This window comes from Diuraphis noxia, unplaced genomic scaffold (assembly GCF_037042655.1).
Source record: "Diuraphis noxia isolate RWA-SAM2 unplaced genomic scaffold, SU_Dnox_SAM2 contig0002, whole genome shotgun sequence".
Lineage (NCBI taxonomy): Eukaryota > Metazoa > Arthropoda > Insecta > Hemiptera > Aphididae > Diuraphis > Diuraphis noxia.
The window spans coordinates 7,480,107-7,501,052 of record NW_028301712.1 but is presented as its reverse complement, the minus strand read 5'-3'; the positions used below and the strand labels follow the sequence as shown (position 1 = coordinate 7,501,052).

At 27.0% G+C, this 20,946-nt stretch overlaps 1 protein-coding gene across 3 annotated transcripts in view; it reads right to left on the bottom strand.

Annotated features, from left to right (window-relative positions):
* The window catches only part of LOC107170334 (scavenger receptor class B member 1-like), a 43,717-nt gene that overhangs the window by 3,815 nt on the left and 18,956 nt on the right, over nt 1–20,946 (bottom strand). For 2 of the 3 annotated variants that reach the window (XM_089220451.1, XM_089220452.1), the window contains exons 2-7: nt 12,739–13,078; nt 8,607–8,698; nt 7,405–7,565; nt 1,288–1,432; nt 1,018–1,221; nt 804–945 (exon numbers count right to left, since the gene is read on the bottom strand). In XM_089220451.1, the coding sequence (XP_089076577.1) occupies nt 804–945; nt 1,018–1,221; nt 1,288–1,432; nt 7,405–7,565; nt 8,607–8,698; nt 12,739–12,949 (955 nt within the window). In that variant the 5' untranslated portion in view covers nt 12,950–13,078. Of the gene's footprint in view, nt 1–803; nt 946–1,017; nt 1,222–1,287; nt 1,433–7,404; nt 7,566–8,606; nt 8,699–12,738; nt 13,079–18,713; nt 18,899–20,946 lie in introns of those variants that run through there. The other variant, XM_089220453.1, reaches the window with a different exon arrangement.

Genomic DNA, 20,946 nt, shown 5'->3' with positions numbered 1-20,946 from the left:
ACCTAACATACTAAATTTCTTAATTCATAATCGCGGTTAGACATCATCGACAGGATAGCCATCATAGATAATATAAATATTCATGTTGAAACTGATTAGACGCTAGATCTGTTCGAAGGTTTAGGACGACTGGGGAGATGATGAGATAATACTATTTTTAACTACCTTACTACCACTTTTACCATCAAACGCACGTGTTATTAATCACATACAAAATAAATGATGATCACATGATCTTTACAATATATCTTTCAGTTAACACATAAAAAAAATTATCTTTAATATTAATGATATATTTACGAGTATGAATTTTTACCTAATATATAATATTATATTTGTATATAAGTTATAAATACAAATTATACTTAATACCTATATACCTAATATAATTATAATTTGAAACTGATACATTTTTTCAAAATCAAATTTAACGGTTAATTCAATGTAATATAGTATATGTATATATTATGCATTGTTTATTATTAGATTATACACCTAGATTAATATCCTTCGATTCTCAATCATATTTTTTCAAATTTTGAATCCAAAATAGATTAATATTATGCGTTCCTATTTACCTGCGTTTACCTAACTTATTTATTATTTTAATTTTAGTTATAATAGTATCATGATAAATCGATTTTAAGTCTTAACTTTATCCTACAAGATTACTCATATTGTAAATCAGCTGAAAATAAACATTTATATATTTTCATGATATAAATCTACAGTATACTATTCTATAGTTAAAAAAAAAAATACTAATTTATAGAATCAAAGTATTTTATGTATTGTGTATTTACCTTCCGATGCTCTAATAGAATTACAAGATCCTTTCCAAAATGGTAACTCTTCCATTCCATTTATACGATCGAGAAGTCCAAAATTTTCCATTCCGTTATGACCCGTATATATTGTGGAAACTTCATCTAGTGTTCCATTTCGCTAAAATTGTATTCATATAATATTAATCGGTCCAAATTAAATTAATAGAAACAAAATGAATTACAAACATACCATCAAGAAAAGTCCCATTTTTTTGGGTGGTCTTTTTCCTTTTGGATAATACGTGTTTGCTAGAGAAGTTAATGGATCGTCATAACCAAAAACTAATTGTTGTGGAGTAACATGTTTAAATGGAGTTAAGCCAGAAAACCTTAAAATTGCCGAAAGTGAACTTTTTAATATTGATGGTAAACTATTTGCTTGTGTAGTCAATGTCTAAAATTATAAAATAAATATTTATGAATATTAAATCAGTTAAATTTATAAACTGTCAATACTTACTAGTAAGGGAATATTTGGAACGGTTAATTTGACATCATCATTTTTGATAACTGAAAGATGTGGCATAAATTCTAAAATTTTTTTGTGTTGGTACGTCACTGTGCCGTTGTTATTAAAATGAATATTAACTTTTTCCATGTTTTCTCTGAAATCAATTAAACAAAATTATTTTTAATTGTATAATATAATATAATAATATAATATAAGTATTGGTAAAACGTGATAAAATCATCTAGTACATTGTAAAATTTCCACAGTTTAATTGTTGTGTAGTTATCAATAATTATGTGTGGAATAATAACATGAACTGTATTGAGGGAATCAATCATAATGATTGAATCCACCAATCCGATTTATATATTTATTTTTTAATTTTGAAAATATTCAAAGTGTTTTACTCTTTTACTTTTACCCTTTATATTTCAACTATGGCTTTTACAAATTTTAATAAACTGTTATTTATAATCTATTTATTATTTTAAGTTTCTAATAATTATTTTTATTCGTTTTTTAAACAACATCCATACGTTTGTTATATCTTAATGAAACTATTTGTATATAAATCATATTGATTTCTTACAGACGAAATGACTATATGAAAATATTATGTATTATAATCGGCCATTCAACAACATGATCTTTAAAGATGTTGAGATTGTCAATTTATTTTCTAAACTTGTACCTATGATTGATGAAACTATGAAAGCTATAATCGGTTTTTGAATTATCAATACCTGCAAGAGATTCTCAATACTAGACTACCTGGGGTGATTTTTACGAATGACATAATGATGAAAGGACATATATACTTTTTTAATTTTATGGCCTTCTAGTCAGTCTAATTTAAGTGAGTGTTGAAGGTAATATTTTTAAAATAAAAGTAAAAAATAATAATGGAAGAAATTATATTTCTGTTTCTTTGTATGTAGAAAATACAGGGACTGAGTTGATGTAGTGAATCAAATTGCAAAAGTTTATTGGATTGGTTCCTATAATAGAACCTATAACGTAAATAACGAGATTTACGAACGATAAGGGTGTGCATGATTAAAAAAAACTCTTACGGAATTAACAACGATTTAAGGTTAAAAAAATAAAAATACATTTAATAATATTTAGCCTATGTTGCCGCGGGTTCCCCTTACAAAAAAAAAAAAAATTAAGCATTTTTTAATACTCAATGACTCACATATTATGTATTTCTGCACATCATAAAATGTGTCAAAATGTAAACAAAAAGAAGGAACTTAATAAATTATTGAACATTATACCTAGGTATCTATAAAAAAATAACAAGGCAATATTTTTTCAGACTGCCGAGATTATATAATAAAAATAAATATAGATTTTACACATTTAGGTAATAATAATATATTATAATACTCATCATACGAAAATAATAATTATTTATTTGAAATACAGTTTCATGTTAATGTTCTTAACGATTAACGAATGGACCTAATTGCATCACGTTTAATTCATTGTACAGCCTCTGCAGCTATTATCTAGATCATACAAAATTACAGCAGTGTAATAATCTTATAGGTATAGGAAAGGTTCTGACCACTTTCTCCCAGACACTTGCTTCATACTGTTGTTATCCATCGTTCCACATTGCCATTTTTAGCTAATCATCATTGGTGTCATTGTTATCTTATCTTTGAAGTTAATGTTAAACAAATTTAATTTCCATATAGGTATTAACTATTGCTATGCATATTTTTTATTTTAAATATTCAAGACCTAATTTACGTGATCTATATAATTCTAAGTGTAATATCAAATTATTAAAATCTCTATGATAGTAATTGTTAAAAACGATATTAAAACAAAACAAATATTCACTGCAAATAAATATCATATTCAATATTTAGGTTAAGCAGATAGAATATTATATAATTATCGTATTTTCTTTTAGCAATAAATTCCGCTTTATAATAATTTTTCTTAAATTAATATTTGATTGCTAATAAATATATACAATAATAATATGTGTATATCAATTTGCAATACCCTTAGGTATTGATGTACTAATACATATATTATTACTAAAAACAACTAAATTCCTGAGGCCCGGGTCAAGGACGGTAAGCGTCTTATGCAGACGTGATACGTGAAGTTCCCCAAGAAAAATAAAGCAGTTTTATTACAACACGTGGTGGGGTCTTTCCAATTTTACTTTTACTAAAGACGTTACATCCCAGGGTCATATATATGTTATCGAATTTCAGATAAATGAAAAGCCTATACCATTACGCGTATTGTATAAAATTTGATATTTAATGCGAATTAATTATATTTACATTTTTTCTTCAATAAGACTGTAACTAATAAGAATAAAAAAAAGTTATAATTTTAAAATATATTAATGAGTTTTTTAGATTTTAGAGGAATAATAAATTGTTTTTAGAATGACTAAAATGGATGGTTATTGTTAATTTTTTTTCAATGTAAATTTGTATAAGTATGCCTATGCCGTAGAATTGGGTACCTATGATGTTTAAAATGTATAAAAATATATTTTATTTTGTTTTGATAATTATTATTTGTATACAACACAGTAGTTAAGATTGGACCCGTTTCCTAACTCCGTTTACTTATTGTCAATCAAAAATAGTTAATTACAATTTACAACTGGTGCCTCTAAACTATATCACGGTATGTATAAGAATAATTGATATTAATTTTATTATTTTTGGATGACATTTCATGGACATTTTAATTAGTACAAATTACATGTATTAGTGTCTTACCGTACATTATTTAAATAGGTAATAGCTTTATAACAATAAGTTATGCCGCTATAGGCTATATTCGTGAATTATTCACTTATAACATATTATTATAATCCATCCAAAAGAATTTACGATCTATTTTAAAGTTTCAAGCATAGCCTTCTGTATTAGAGCAAATGATATTATTTCATGCATTTGCATAATATATATACATGTGGAATCAAATAAGATTTTCGTTCAATTTTTGTATCTACTATTTATCTGTAAGGCTATAATTATAGGCATTTATAATGAAATTTGTTTTTAAGTAATTTTCGTGTTAATTTTTTCAAAACATAACGTTTCAACAATTGTATAAATAGGTAAATTTTGATTTAGACGATTTAAAACTCATCTATACCAATCTATAGCGGTATTTATCTGCAATATCTAACGTAATTTAAAGATGTAAATACCTACTTAATAAAAATCTATATAGTCTACACATAAAAGTAAAATTTTATATGAATAATAAAATGATGATATAACTGCATAATATAATGTATTACGTAAATAAATTATTACGTACTTACAATCTACATAAATGACAAATAAAACTCAGCATGTTTATATGTCATGTAACACGATATTACGGATTTCACGTTTTTCGTATATTTGACATTTATGTAAAGGGGTTTGTTTCATAGAAATATGTAAGGACTATATAGTACTAATATATTGTTATGAAATTCAGTACAAGGGCGCACAGATGAGATGCTTGTTAATATAACACTTCTATCAAAACCTCTATCTTTAACAAATAGAAGATTCACGAGGAGATAGATTTCAAGGATTCCATATTTATTAAGAAAATTGTAGGTTAGATTTGGATATAATTGTCAGTCGTCAGTGCATAAACTATTACGGTGATGGTGTGCTTAGACAACAGTTTTTTGGGTGAAATATGTTGTAGGTATTTACTGAATTTACTCAGATAAATAATTTTCCCGTAGCCTGTAGGTATTGGTATAATAGATATATATAACCTTATGAAGGCGGATCGTGTTTCTCATAATAATTATCGAAGTATTTATAGGCACCTAATAAATTCACTACGAGTCATCGATCGTTATTTTTACCATGTATAATATTAAATTCAAGACCAAAGCAATAACAATTATATAGTATTTAATTTATTGTGTAATTAGGTCTTCAAAAGCAAGTTTAAAAAAAACCATTATACGTGGATATTAATTTTTTATTTTCTCCATTGATATTTTCTAGCAAGGTTCCTATGGTAAAGTGAACGTTCACATTTTTATTATTGTTATTTACAATTTTTGAAGTACAACCATAAGAAAGTAAACTAAAAACTAGTTGCTGACATAGGTAATATGTTTTTTTGAAGTGATTCTGATTTTAACTACCTACCGATCTATATAATATCAACTACTAATTATTATAGTGTTTGGTATTGTTCTAACTATTACTTTTTACAAAATTCATAAAAACTAAACATTTTTGACTATAGATTATTGAGTGGATCTATCCACTTTATCTGATAGGTATCTTCAATGTATGACTTTAGTATCATAAAGTTTCATAACAATTATTTAGGGTTATTGAAAATTGTTTGTATAAATATTATTATATTTAAAATGGATGTAACAATATGTAACATAAAACATGTTTAATCTTAAATGTTTAAGTTTATTTTATGCATCTAAATATTCTAAATATTACATAGGTGACTCGTGACTAACTAATATGCGTTAAAACGTATTTTACTATATATGTATATTAAATTATCAGAAGTATATTTAGCTGTAAAAATCAGTGTTGGCTGTTGAATTCAAAATATAAAAATAATAATTGTAGGATCTTCAATTAAAGTATTAGTCTATAAATACATGTATAGATACTATGTAAAGATGAATTACCTAAATAATTTGATAGGTAAATTGAAGTTTTTTTAAATGTATTCTAAAATTATTGGTACAGTTATTTTAATAATATACTTAATTCAAAAAGTGACGAACATGAAATAAAGCTAAGACGTAATGAGTCTAACGTTAGATAAAAATAATACAGAAAATCAAGAAGTGTAGTAGGCATTGAACTGAAAATAGCTTATAACACAATATATCTACGAGTAGTTATTACAGAACCGTAGCTAGGAATTTTCTGTGGAGAGCGTCCCTTAAAGGAATTTCCTGATAACCCCATAGTAAAATGCATTCAATGATTGGAATTAATTTGTGTCTATTCGTTTTATTATTTAAATTCTTATCAATTATCACAATCACAATGCACTACAACAGGCGCTATCAATACACTATACATTTACTATAGGTAATATTATATTAAGTATTTATTCAGTTTAAAAAAATGATTTAAAAAATAAACATTTTAATTTTTTTACTTTGTGAAAGGGGGAGGGGGTTGAACTCCCTAAACCCTCCCCGTAGCTACGGACCTAAGTTGCTAGTAAGTAGTTGTAACTATCACACATTGTTTGAACTGTTTGTAGAAATATGGGTTGGGGTGTCGGGGTTTGAATTATTTATAGGGTTATAATAAATTGTCTTGCGTTCATGCAGGTATTAATCTGTTCTTGATATAAAAGTTATTATAAATATATTTTGTTTAAATAGATAGAAAAAAAATGTTTCTATAATATATTTAATTCAATATAATCACTTATTGAACTAATAGGTATCTCGTAGCTATAAAATAATAAATTATGTGAATATCACAATACCAATATGCAAAACAATTAATTTCATGTGTATAGAACAATATTAAACCATCTCAATCATTATTTAAATTTATATAAACTTTAAAGTAGGTACATATTATAGTTATATTTTACTCAACTAAAAAATGCCAGTTTATTTTTTTCTGTAATTAAGTACTATTGATTAATGATTATAGTCATGTTATTCATTTAAAAATATATAATTAAAAATTATTAGCCATCTAATTCCTTTTTATTTTTTATTTTTAAAAGAAATTTACAATCTATACCTTAGGCACAATGAGTAAATGTGAAACAGAGTATATATAAGGTATCAAAACAATTAATATTAATAATAAAAAGAGTTTACAATAAATTATATAGTACATGTTACGTATGATGAGAGCAGCCACCCATTAATGACACTCTCGCTCGTTTTTTTTTTTTTTTTTTTGAGTAGGTATACTTAATTATTTAGTACTTGATTTATATAAGCAAGTCACGGCACCATTTACGTTTTAACCTTCTTGGAGAGTTTCCGGGGATAGTTGGGGTAGAGAGATTTCTAACGAGGGGATTGGGGTGAGATCTAATTCCTATGTCATTTAATTTATGACTATAATAGTTCATTTTATTTTATTAGTTAAATAAAATTAAAAAACTTACCTATAAACAAATGGACCAATTTCTTGAAGCTTTGGCTTCTCACCGTTATGTAAGAAACCATCGGGATTGGTTACATTGAATATGAATACTTTTGTCAGTCTTAATACGCCAGGTTTTTGCCAGTAGTGATAACTTAAAGTGCCATTCCATATTTTCAAGTTCTAAAATATAATTTTTATTAATTAATGAAACTGAACAAGAGTCAAGAGAAATTCAATTTTTAACTACGTATATTTAAATATAAACAGTTAAATCGTGAAAACAATGTAAGTTATAAGTTTTTTAAATAAACTTATTGACAAGAAAAATTAATTTTATATTTTAAATAAATCTTTGTATTTCTTACAATATTTCAGAAAATCAAGTATTATGATTCTGATAAATATTTTAAATTTTAAGAAATAATGTATAATATTTTACCTATCAGTAGACTATTTTATATGTATTAATTTGATTAATTAACTGAATTAGACATTTTTATTGTTTAGTAATATAATGCAATATTGAAGTGAAATATGTGAAGTAGAAGTTAAGTCAAATTTTTATTTTTATTAAATTGTTGTGTCTATGTGTTTAAGTATCATAATATATACCCAACCAAAACCAAAATAATAAATAAATGATATTTTTAAATCAAATATTATTTGATATTCAATTGATAATGAACAAAGGTTAAACGTTTTTTAACCCATTTTACAATGCTTTTTGAAAATTGAAACAATCAAGTGATTTATTTTGTATATTATGTCATGGACATTTTATTTTATGTTAGCTAAATTCGTTTCATCAAGAAGATTATATAATAAACAATATAAATGCTACGATTAGCGTCAAATTAATAACTTTTAAAGATAGTTGTGATATGTAATATCACACTTTTCAATTGTCATATCATCGTAATCCTATGCACTATGACTATACACTGAACATTATGCAAATTATCAGATTATATTATCAACGCACGTTGATATGTATTTAAAAAATATCATTTTTTAATAGAAAGTTCATAACGTATTTTTTTCTTTACACATTTATATTGCTAATTAGTATTTATTGTTAGGTGATCTTTGTAATGAACAAATATTTGAATTTGGACATTCTCTTTGATTTCAATTGTTTAATTATTAATTATTTTTATTGTGTTAGAAACACCTGTAATGTTGTTTCTAATATTATTATATCATTGGTATTGTGAAAATTACCTTTAAAATTATATAATGAACCCACGGAACTGAAGACAGTATTAGTCCAGCTATTAAAGCTACAACGCCAAATATTATGACCGCTAGTCGACCTGAAACAAATTTAAATTACATTTTTATTTATTTTATAAACATATCATAAATTCAAATATAAATATAATTGCAACTTAACTACGAGGCAAACTATTTTAAAACGAGTGATTTTAAATTTGGATTTTGGGAAGTAATGTAGATTTTTAAATTTTAAATTTTTTCAGGTCAGATAGATTATTTTTTTAGGTTTAAACGTAACACATCTATCCTACACGATTATACAGAGTTGGTCAATACAATTTTGATTTTACTTTATTAACAATAACTGGTTTTTTCCTCAAATAATTAAATATTTATCATATTATTAACCTTAGCCTTTAGAGCTTATTGGTACCATTATACCAATATTTACCACATGCTTATATAACTTATTTCCTACCTATATAACATGTTAATGTATTATTACCTTCGTCACGTCAATGTATTATAATTTATATTATATTCTGTAATTTTCGAACTGTAATAATTATACTGGAAGTTCTTAAAATAAAAAAAATTAATTATATTATATATATATATTATATCGAATTGTTTTCAGTTTTTTCATGCCTTTTAGTAATATAGGTACTTAGAGGATAATAACTAGTTAATTATATAGGTACCTCACAAACATTTTGTTCATAAAAAAAATATTATTATACTTTTCTTAATATCAATTTAGTTAAAGTTCACTTTTTAATTCCCAAACACTCCTTAACAAACATAACAATATTAGCCATTTCGAGAAAAAAAAATAATAATATGAACGGTGTACCAATATCAGTAGATACTAGATAAAAAATATTGAGTGAGATTTTAAATTCTATATTTAATAAATTAATTTTCTATCAAGCTATTAATAACAATTAAAAATTAATATTACTTAATTTACATATTACAATATGAATGTTAATTGCGATTATGTATTCTATTAATAGTTATAACATTTTATCATAATTATATATTTATTAATTTGATATGTATACATTATAATTTATTGTAAAATAATATCTAACTACATTAACAACTAAAAGAAATAATCGATCCTATTGTGACCTTAATACAATTTAATGAAAACATTTTAAAAAATGTGTAATTATTAACTGTGATTTTGAATCCAATCAAATAATTATGAATTATTTCAAAATAATGTTATTATTGTTATTTTTTTTTTACTCATTATCATTGTATGATATGATATAGTCAACGTAAAACCACATATACATTTCGACATACATTCATTGTATAACTTCCATGGTTCGGTGAAGATTATAATATCTCGTGGTCATGATTAATGAACACCAGTACCACAAACAAGGTGTATAAATAATTATAAATTTTTATAATTTTACAATAAGTGACAAGATAGAGTGAACATATTTCAAAATTATTGTAGTTAAATATTTAGTACTAATATTTAGGTAGGTAATCTATAATAAGCTTGAAAGTATCGCAACTCATATTATAACTTCTTTTAAAAATCACCAGTACAATAACGTTGTTTTTATATTTATTATGAGCATACGGCTTTTATATTATAGTATTGGCTATTATATAATCATTACTGCGGTTTCCCGTTATGTACTATATATTTTTCATTCGAAAAATGAGAAAACGCAATGGCCAGATATTTTTTATAAATATTAAATATATATAATTTTTTTTAATTATACCTTAAGCGATTATAAGTAAATGTTGGTTCAAAAATACTAAAATAGGCTATTAATAGTTATGTATAATGATTCAAACGTATTTATTTTATAATCCTACATATTTTGCGTAGATTTGGACATGACATTTGAATGTTTTAAGATTTCTTCAAGTTAAAGAAATAATTAATGGGTAATCTGGTAGGTATTTACTTTAGGTTCTAACAGTCAACACAGTTATTTAAAAAAAAAAAAAAAAATACCAGGAATTTCAGTTGGTAACATAAATAGGTAAGTACTTAATTATTCATATTGTGATACTTGAAATCTTAAAACTCACTAGTTGAATGCTCATTGCGTAGGCTTATGTTTTGTCTGTTTCGGTCTAATAAGTACGTTTAATAACAGCACCAATGTCCGATGTCACAAGGTATTCTTTATTCCTCGGGATAGCGTAATATTATGCATTATAGTATAATATTATAAATAATCATACAGCGTACCAAACATAATAGGCTAAATTTCGAGTTACACAAGTATATAATACTGATACACATATACATATAAAATATTCGTGTATTATATTTCTCTGTTTTGTTTTATCTGATGTTATTACAAATTGTCGCCTAATTATGTAAATTTTGAGTACTAACGTCGATCGATATCATTCTAAAATCCATGAATATTTAATTCAACCGAAGTGTGTCAATCTTGAGTTTGTATAATCGTAATGCAAGCATGGGTAATAATTATACTCAATTTTATTACTTTCTCCTACCTTTGAATACTCGTTTTAAAATTTAAATTCGATTGACCAGCAGTTATCCTACGTTTCCCGGTCAATAGTTCTTATGTAATATCACAATGAAGTGTTAAAAACTTCCTCCAGCTAACAGTCTTTATTATAGGTACACTGCAGTCTGCAATACTATGTAGGCATGTAGCACACTGCACACACACAGATGGCTATGTAATAGGGCAGAGTTGATAAACCGGGTCCAGCTGATCCGTTCATTCAGTTGACGAACGCTCGCGGTACTCTCGATTTTATTTCCCGGTGACCTACTAAACGTATTATCTCATCGTAAATAAGTAATTCTAGAAGTTTGTCGAACTCTTTCAAAAATCTAGTGATATGTTACCGAATTGTAGACACAGCCGGTCGACCTAAAACTAATTAGGAAAAAACTCTTCACCGCAAACTTGCATGTATATAGACAGTAATGAAATAGGCATAAGTTTCAATATTAATAAGAATAATAATGTCCACTTATAAAATATATTATGACGTAAAACTAGGTGTATTTTGAAATATATTATGGACCGTAAGAATACTCTACGGTCTAGTGCACTAGAATTATTCAACAGTGATTCGTAGTGACGGTTGATATTGAGGTAATAGCTCTCTCTCTCGGTTACCTACGCCTATTGATTTTGTGGTCATTTTTTCGCATTTGGTAATAACCTTTAATTAAAAAACTAATGTTTTATTGAATTTTCTTCCTGATTTAACGACTCGACTCGTTTTATATACATTTTTTATTTGGTATAGGTTTTATAGTTTTAAGTGATGACTGATTGAAATAAAAACAATAAACAACATTTTAAATTATTTTTGTTCGAATACAATTATGCAATAAAAAACAAAATAATTTGAAGGTATATTATATGAATATGTAATCTAGATTAGAAGTATTCAAGTTGGTTAAGAACATTGCACATTTATTTACAAAAAATTGTAATATATATTTATGCAAAAAAACTTATTCCAATATGGGATAATATTAAAATATATTTTTAAATAGCAAAAAGTATATACATAATAATATGTAAATGTGCGTAAATTTAATTGAATAATAATTTTTTATATTACTTATACATTAAACAATTTAAATAGATATTGTATAGATAACATATTTATGATGTTTTAAGTATAAAGTGGTAGTTTAGGTTAAATAAGGATATGACAAATTTTAGATAATCTAATAATATATTGGTATAGTGTCACTTTTCAAAATTAATATGTTTATCATCAAAGTGATCATTAGGTATGCCAAAATAATGATTAAAAACATAGCTAACAGAATAACTTAGTACTCTGTATGACAATAGAGACAATATAGTTATTAAAAAGAAAAGTTAATTAATGCATTATACTTTTTGTTGCATTGTTTTAAATACAAGACCGCTGCGATAATAATATTAAAATAATATTTAGTAAAATCATGTAGGTACTATTTAAATATTAAAGAACCAATCTTATTTTTCCCCTTTACTCAATTTGTTTTTTGTTTTTTTTTTTTTAACTTGAGTCTACTCAATTAGATTGTAATTTAATGTTTGTAGATTAATAAATAATTAAATGATGTTTTAACTTATTGCCGATAAAAAACAAATCGGTAAGTACTCACTGTTGCTGATCCTCTTTTGCTGGGAGACGAGCATGTTGATAGGTAACCCATTTCGCCTGCTGGTTCGTCGACTCGGTTGTCGATCATGACTATACGGGTCGTTTATGTTGAAAGTCGGTATTTGCTGAAAGCTGGCTGACATCCGGGGTTGTACGCCAAACAATCGGTTTTTGGCTGACTGGTACGGTAACTTGATCGGGGTTAAGCCCATTTTCGTTGCTTGTTAACAACGGTGGGAATCGTTGATTACGTTCAAAGCGTGCGATAATATGTTCGTACGATAATCTCGCATCCCATTCGCCGTGCACTTGGGCAGCCGCCACCTCAAGTGTGTCCGATACTGTAATCGAGAAAAATGGATAACAATAATTATTATTAACGGACGGATACATTATACCGTTTGTGTCTATATTTATAACGCATAAGGCTTGGAGGTGATTAACGACCGCGCATTATGGATTAAGAGCAGAAAAATTGTATTTGGGTCATCAATTTAGGAATAATTTCGCTGACGACATCAACCGTCAAACCCGCGTGAATGATTGTTTTATTGGTCAGTTAAAATGACGTGTGTTGTCATTTCGAACGCGTGTAAGTACAATAGTAGGTATAGTTAACAAAAGCGCACTCGTTGAAAAAACCAAGTTGAGCGTGTTTTAATATGTCTCGAGGTAGTTACAGTTGTATACAGATGCAAAATATTGTTTACCCGCTTGTATTGGAACACATTTTGACACATATAATATTATATTATTTTGTTAAGCGCACAACGATCGTTGGCTCGCAGTGTGAACGTTAACGGATCATTTCTCTACGATGTACCAACAGTGCAATGTATTGCTAATACTATGCTCTTTTACACTCACATTTGTGGCGTTATGAAAATAATTGGTCTCTCACGGAAAAAAAAAAACATCGATTCTGTTTGTATAACACGACGTGTCGTATTCGCCTATACGGAAGTGTATAGAATGCTTTTTATGATGTAAGTAACGAGCGCGCCACACACAGGTTCCAGACGAACCTCTTAGAAACGACCAACATTATCGTCGATTTATCCAATTTTTTTACAGAAAAACGACTACCTATAGAATATCGTGTCGGAATACGTTTCCAATGTGTATATACGTATCGTCTACAAATTTTACTGCACCTGATTTAAATATTTATATGTGGACATCGACATCAAGTGTGATTAGACTATTGACAATGATCCAACGTTCTGATTTCGAGAACGATTTAAAGGCAATGATACAGCGATATCAATAAGTGCAGATTTAAATGACATATGATTATATTATAATATTAATTTTCCAATGTTTCAATGTTATTCTGAGAACGGTTTTAAGTTCATTTTGCCTATATGAATTATTTACCTATGGTTGATGCATTTTAAATACCGTCCATACAGGAAACTGTTGAAAAAAATGAAACAATACGATTTGTTCATTGTGACCTTTTAATTTGCCATTTGCGATTTGCACATGAATTTATTCTCATCGACTATCTTTATTTAATATGCAATCTATTATCACTACCGACGATCATTTAATATTAAACTAATGGACATTTCGTTTTATACAAATTCAAATACCTTCCCAGTTCAGATTTAAAAAAAAACGTTTACTCTTTTTTTTTTTTGAAAAGGTGTTTATTTTCGACGATTAAAGTTATTTATTTACTTCTATAAATATTATCTAAATTATGAATTGAGTTTAGTAACGGCAGTTAAATAATAATATGTTTATTAATTAATTAAATGCATGCAGAGTTCATTATTACCAATGGAAATTGATGCTTAGTACATGCAAAAAAATGTATTCTAGGTTAGACAACAATAATTATTGGTTAAACTGAAGTACTATAAATAGAATATATTATTATAGCTGTCTTATAACTATTATCATTATAGTAATTTTCAATTATTAAATTAATTAATCGAAGAATGGGTTTTCTTAGCTTATAATATTATTATATGGGATGTAAAAAAACACCTTAGAAAAAATATAATTACAGCATTCCAGCTTGGAATTGGATAAAGTTCTGATATAATTATATTATTTAATTCATTACTAGAGAACTTAGCTCCTTGATCACTTCACTCGCCAACCATATTTTTTTATCTCATAACTGTAATTTTTATAATTTTTAATTTATTTGAATTTCGTAATTCTTTTTTTAACTGCCATGCCAATTCATAGCTAATTTTATTCACTGAAAAATTAAATTTGAATTTTTGTTATTAATATAATATAGCGATTATTAATTATTTAAATTTGTCGATTTAAGAAAGATTTTAACTTAAACATTATATTATAATGCTAATGACATTTATTTAATTTCCAGTTTTTTCTTTTTTTATAGTTTAGTATATAGCCATATAGGTACTTATTTAATTTATTTAAATGATTAAAAAAAAAATCTGAACCTAATCCTGTTGATGCATATAAGTTAACGATCTTTTGGGTTTATTGATTTGTTATTACAGTTTTCAAACAAAATGTGAATACTGAATATAGGCTGAACCAATTTTCGTCGAACATTGAACTCTTATGTCAACTCTTTGTCAACACTCGTCGTATTTTTAATTTTATTTTTTTTGATGATGATTAATTGTGTGAAAATGATATAATATATTATAAAGTATTGATAGCGTATCGTAATTTATTCAATACATCAAGTCGAGTAATTTTAGCGCTATCCTAATAACACGAAATCACTACTCAACAGTTATAATGATACAGAGTTACGTTTAGTGTTTAAGAAATACGCATTAAAATGTCATGTACGATATTTGTTTTCATGAAATGTTATGAGTTTGAAAAACTTAAACACCAATAGCACTTCTCCACAATGCTTACCTTATTTCAGTGTTTATTATTAATTCTGATAATTATTTTTAATTTAGCGTGTTGGTGTTAACTTTTAATTATGAGCAATAACAATCGCCCTGTAATCAAACATTACAATTATTGTTGACGTATTACATAGTTTTTGGTTTAATACTTTAATCGTTATAATATAATATTTGAAATAACTGATTAGATTCATAGGATACAGATATTTTATTATTATATCGTAAGTATTTATTTATTTTCACTGTCAGCTAAATACATTTTGCATGAGTTATACAATCAAAATCGGTATTTATAAGTCTACACAGTGGGCTGTATAGACTTAAAAAAGCGGATGAGTCGTGGATTTCGCTCTGCTGTACAGTAGGTTACAAGTGGGTTACTGCAATGGATGGAATTAAATTTGAACCCGATGATATTATATCATTGTATACGAAAAACCATTCTGAGCGGAGATGGTTTATCTGTCTAGGATATTTTATAAATTATTAACATTTTTCAAATCTTAGATTTGATAAGTCGCTCAAATGTTTTGAAAATTTTATCATGTCTAGGTAAGGCTAATATAAGTAAACAACCCAAATTTCAAGTTTTTACGAATGTTTTTAACCGAATTACAACAAAAAAACTCCCAAAATTAAAATGTCTATAAATAGCTCAAAAATGGTCAAAATTTTCTGTACTTTAAACCATAGGGAACAAAATCCAAAATAAAACAAAAAAGATCTCTTTTCATTTGAAGCAATATTTCTGGTAGAAAACGTCGTCCGTAATTATTTAATATTATGAAATCGTGAAATCGTAAGTTTTTCTCTTTTAACCGTTTTTGTTTCAAAAAAAAAATGACCTTTTTAAGGTACTAGCTCAAGAACATTACCTTTCAGAAAAGATTCTGCACTTGATACTTTTGAGCAAATTTAGAGGGAAAAAAGTGTTTACAGAATAAAAAAGAAAAAGAAATAAACATCGTTGTAAAAGCAATACATTCCTCGCTCCGCTCAGAATCTAAAATGTGCTTAAAAATTATTAGTTAAGTAAGGTGGTATATTATTTAATACTATATCATGTATAGATGCCTAGTTATAAAGGTGTCACCATTCCTTTTATTACAAAGTACTATTCTAATTATTGAGTTCTTACGGTTTCGATTTTATTTTACTGAGTGTCAAAAACGTAGAGGTACCTATTTCTAACAAACTGTTTATATAATATCAAAAATTGTTTGTTATTTTTATATCTCCACCCTCTCCAATCTGACCATAGGATTTCGTCTGAATATTTCTCATGCCAATTGCCTTTACACTTTTGTTAATGGATTAGTTATATTAACTTCACAATAGTGTAAGTGTATATGTATATTGTACAGTGAATTACTCATAATATATTATATTATGCATTTATGCTAAAAAACTTAATATTTAAAAATATTGAACCACGACGACTTCAATTGAGATACATTAGTACTAATGTTTAATCGAAACTTCACCTCTCATTAGCATTTCATAGTATATTAATATATTCTATATTTAATGCAGTTTTAGTTCCTAGTTCCTTTTAAGAGAAACATACATTATTTCAAAGAGCAAATATATAGTGAATACCAACGCTTACACATAAAAATTGAATGTCATGGACCATAGTACCTAGTTTATAGGTGTAATACTTGTATAAATGTTTTATATAGGAATTAATAAATATATTAATTATTTTATAGTTATTCCAAGCTGATAATTTAATATTATATTCTAGTTTTTAACCTCGACAATATAGTGTTCAATGTTTATAAAAAAAAGTCACTGCTCCAGATAAAATACGCAAAAACACGCAACGAAGCTGGCGAATAATAATATTTTCAATTAGATATAAATTTAATGAAAACAAATCCTATTAAATTATTGCACTAGCAATACTATTACCACCATAACCGAATATTGTTTGTTCCGTCAACGCGCATTGACAAACGTTTTCGAGTAATAGCCCTATGATACAATACAAACACGCGTATAGACGGTCTTTAAAATATTATAGAATTTCACGTGTATACCTAATATGTTTTGGCTGTATTATGATGTCTAACCCATTTCGATGGAATTATTGTGAATTCGGGTCACGGTCAGAGTGGTCAGACAATATCTCTATACTAAATATGAGTACTGTCAACCACAAAGTTTCCCTGTGGCATGTTTTTAAATTTGCCGCCCGTTTTTCCCCGAAGCTGTACGTCACCAAAATGCCAAGACATCCCTTAAGGTCCAACTGTTAACCTTGATCCGCTATATTTTATCCATTAGCACTTCCTGTTTAGTTAAGGAAATATCCGGTTATAGCTTATAGTTAAACAATTTAATTATGTTCGTTAAACGATTACATTTATATTTTCAATGACTCTAAGAACGTATGTCGCCATTTACTTCCTATTAGTGTTTCAAGATCATCATGGGGCTAGCAGACGAGTTGATTATTATAAAATATGTTCACTTGTCATAACAACTTATTTATTGCCGTGCACGCATGTGTTAACAGCATTATATATGTATGTATAAGATACGTTATATAGGTACTAGTGGCAAATATACTCAAAAGAACTATTAAATTTATTACTGTATACGATAATGCTGGGTTGATAATTTACCTATACCTACTTGACGCAATGTGGTAATTTTGGTTAGAAATATATTATGCTATGATCACTCAAAAAATAAAATGTTACTTTAAATTATATCTCAACAACCGAGATCGATTCGTTGTTTTGCTTGGGTATGTTCATACATTTTGTAATCTATTGAATATTTATAAATTTAATAGACCAATAAAGTATAACACTTAAGCCCAATACCCCTACGTTTTTATTACATTTTGTATTTTTAATTTGCACATTTATAGACACCTAAGTATCCAATACATTATGAAATAATTGTATATAGTATCTATTTTTAAATTTTTGCAATGTAATACTAATCAATAGAAATTTATTTTAAAAAAATAGAAATAATTTTTATTTTTAGGAAATAAATAATAAATGTATTCGGTTTTTAAAATAGTAATCATATCTTTAAAAAAAAATATTTCGACCGAATCTTATTCCAAAAAGTGAATAAATTAATTATTATTGTGACTTACGTGTATAGAGATTATACATAGATATAGGCATCCAAATAAAATCCAATAGTTATCCAAAACGAAAATGATTTTGTTCAACACTTTTGTATTATTTTGTTAAATTCACTTTTATTTTATTTTATTATATTCACTTTTATAAATTGAATGTTATTTGCAATTAATATAAAAATCTAAACAATTAAAAATTAAAATAAATGTAAAGTAAAAAATATAACACTGTCGCGCACTTTTTTTTAAAAGTGTATCGGTTTCGCCGGTCGACAACTGAATGGATGTAATATATTGGATTTGTTTTGTTATAAATCAGTTGAGCAGCCGGTCTGATGATTCATATACATTTTTCATCTCTTGAATAATTCGTCTACTTCCTTATGGGGGTTTTTTTTTATATACAAACATTATTTTGGAATAGTATTAATGTCGGTGTATCAAACTGGTTGACCTTAGAAGGGTGTTGATGGTATAGCAGACATTTGTGTAAAATTATCGGAAAAACACACGCCATGTTATACATTACATTAGATTGAAGTAATATATGCAAAACAATCATGTTGCTGTACGTCATCGATGATCATAATTATTACTTTTTGGCTTAGTTTCTGAGTTGTGACGTCAGCGAATACGTACCACTGTACCAGTTTTTCAGTGCCTATAGCTAAACATCCAATTTAATTTTCTCGTTTCAAATAGCAGCTAGGCAATATTATTATGGGGTATATGCTACGCGCACCACCGTCGTCGTATTAGATATGAGGTGTGGCCACGAGACTATAATGTCGTACAGTTCTATATGCCTCTAAAATCCGTCACAAATTATCGTCATGTTTGATTATCATTATTACATTACAATCAGGACGGTTGCTGTAATACAACGATGGCGTTATATACGTACAGTGTACATTTCATAACGGCTATCCGCGCCAACGGTCTGACATGAATAGGCGACGCTAAAAATCGTCAGGTTTTCTAAACAATGTTTTATTATTATTATTATTATTATGGTGAACATATTATTATATTTATGCTGTACGTACTGTAATTTGTTTTCACAAATTTTTGTTTTTATCGACTATGTATACTAACAACTATAACAAGGCTATACGGTTGAACTTGATTGCGTAGGTATATGTCGCGTATTACATACGTTTTCTGTTTTATCATATCCTATTTCTGTACATATACACACGATTCCACACTGTATATATATATATATTATATTAGTACAACGAATAATTATTAATAAATTATATTTAAATATTATGAATATTATATTAAATTATTTATATACACAACTCGTACAATGCTACGTGTATAACTGTCTAATTACGCAAACACTCAATAATTAAATAAAAATACCCGTTAAAAAATTAGTAAAAAATTAAAATTCCGTGTGCGCAGTAGGTATTATAAATAGGTGCAGTGATAATATTATAATATTGATTTTAAATATCGTTATAGTATACCTAGGCGGATGTATACGATGACACAGTTATTATGGATTTTCGAGTCAAGTTTATATTATATTTGTGACGATTTAAAATCGTAATGATATCATCCTTATTATCGTCCGCATCGCATTATTGTCCTGTATTGCATAGAAGATCGTTCACTTAAAAAATCAGATTAACTCGTCGTGAAATCGTATGGGCACCTACGTTAAACTGGCAAGGTGCGTTGTGTTCGCGTTTTATTAGCCAACGTCCAGCAGTGCTGCTCCGTGACTTATTCTTATTCATCGTTTTGATGATCTTTTGTTGTGCGGGCTGCAGAGAAGAGGGAGACCTAGTTTGTCGTGTCCAATGTATATTTAAGCCATATCAATTCAAAGTCTATTGTGTATCTTTTTTTGTGCAAACGAATAATGCGCATGAATTTATATAACATAATATACCCCGTAGATTAGCCATATCACATTATCTACAAACAGACACCGCAAAATATGAAAGTTTCAACTAAAATATGTATATTGCAGTCTTAAGAAAATCGTTTTTTGATATCGATACACACCGTTCGTGTTTTATGGTACCTGTGCATGATTTTAACAGATAGTATACCTATTATTATGATATTTTGTTCTAACGGCGATTACGCGTAGTCAATAAAAGCGTATTTATTGAAATATTGTAAGGTTATCATAGCGTGTATCCAAAAATCGAAAAGAGTTTTACAATTTATATTTTTTAGGTGATGCGATTATAACAGTATAACTTACTATACTCGCCTACGGTTATAA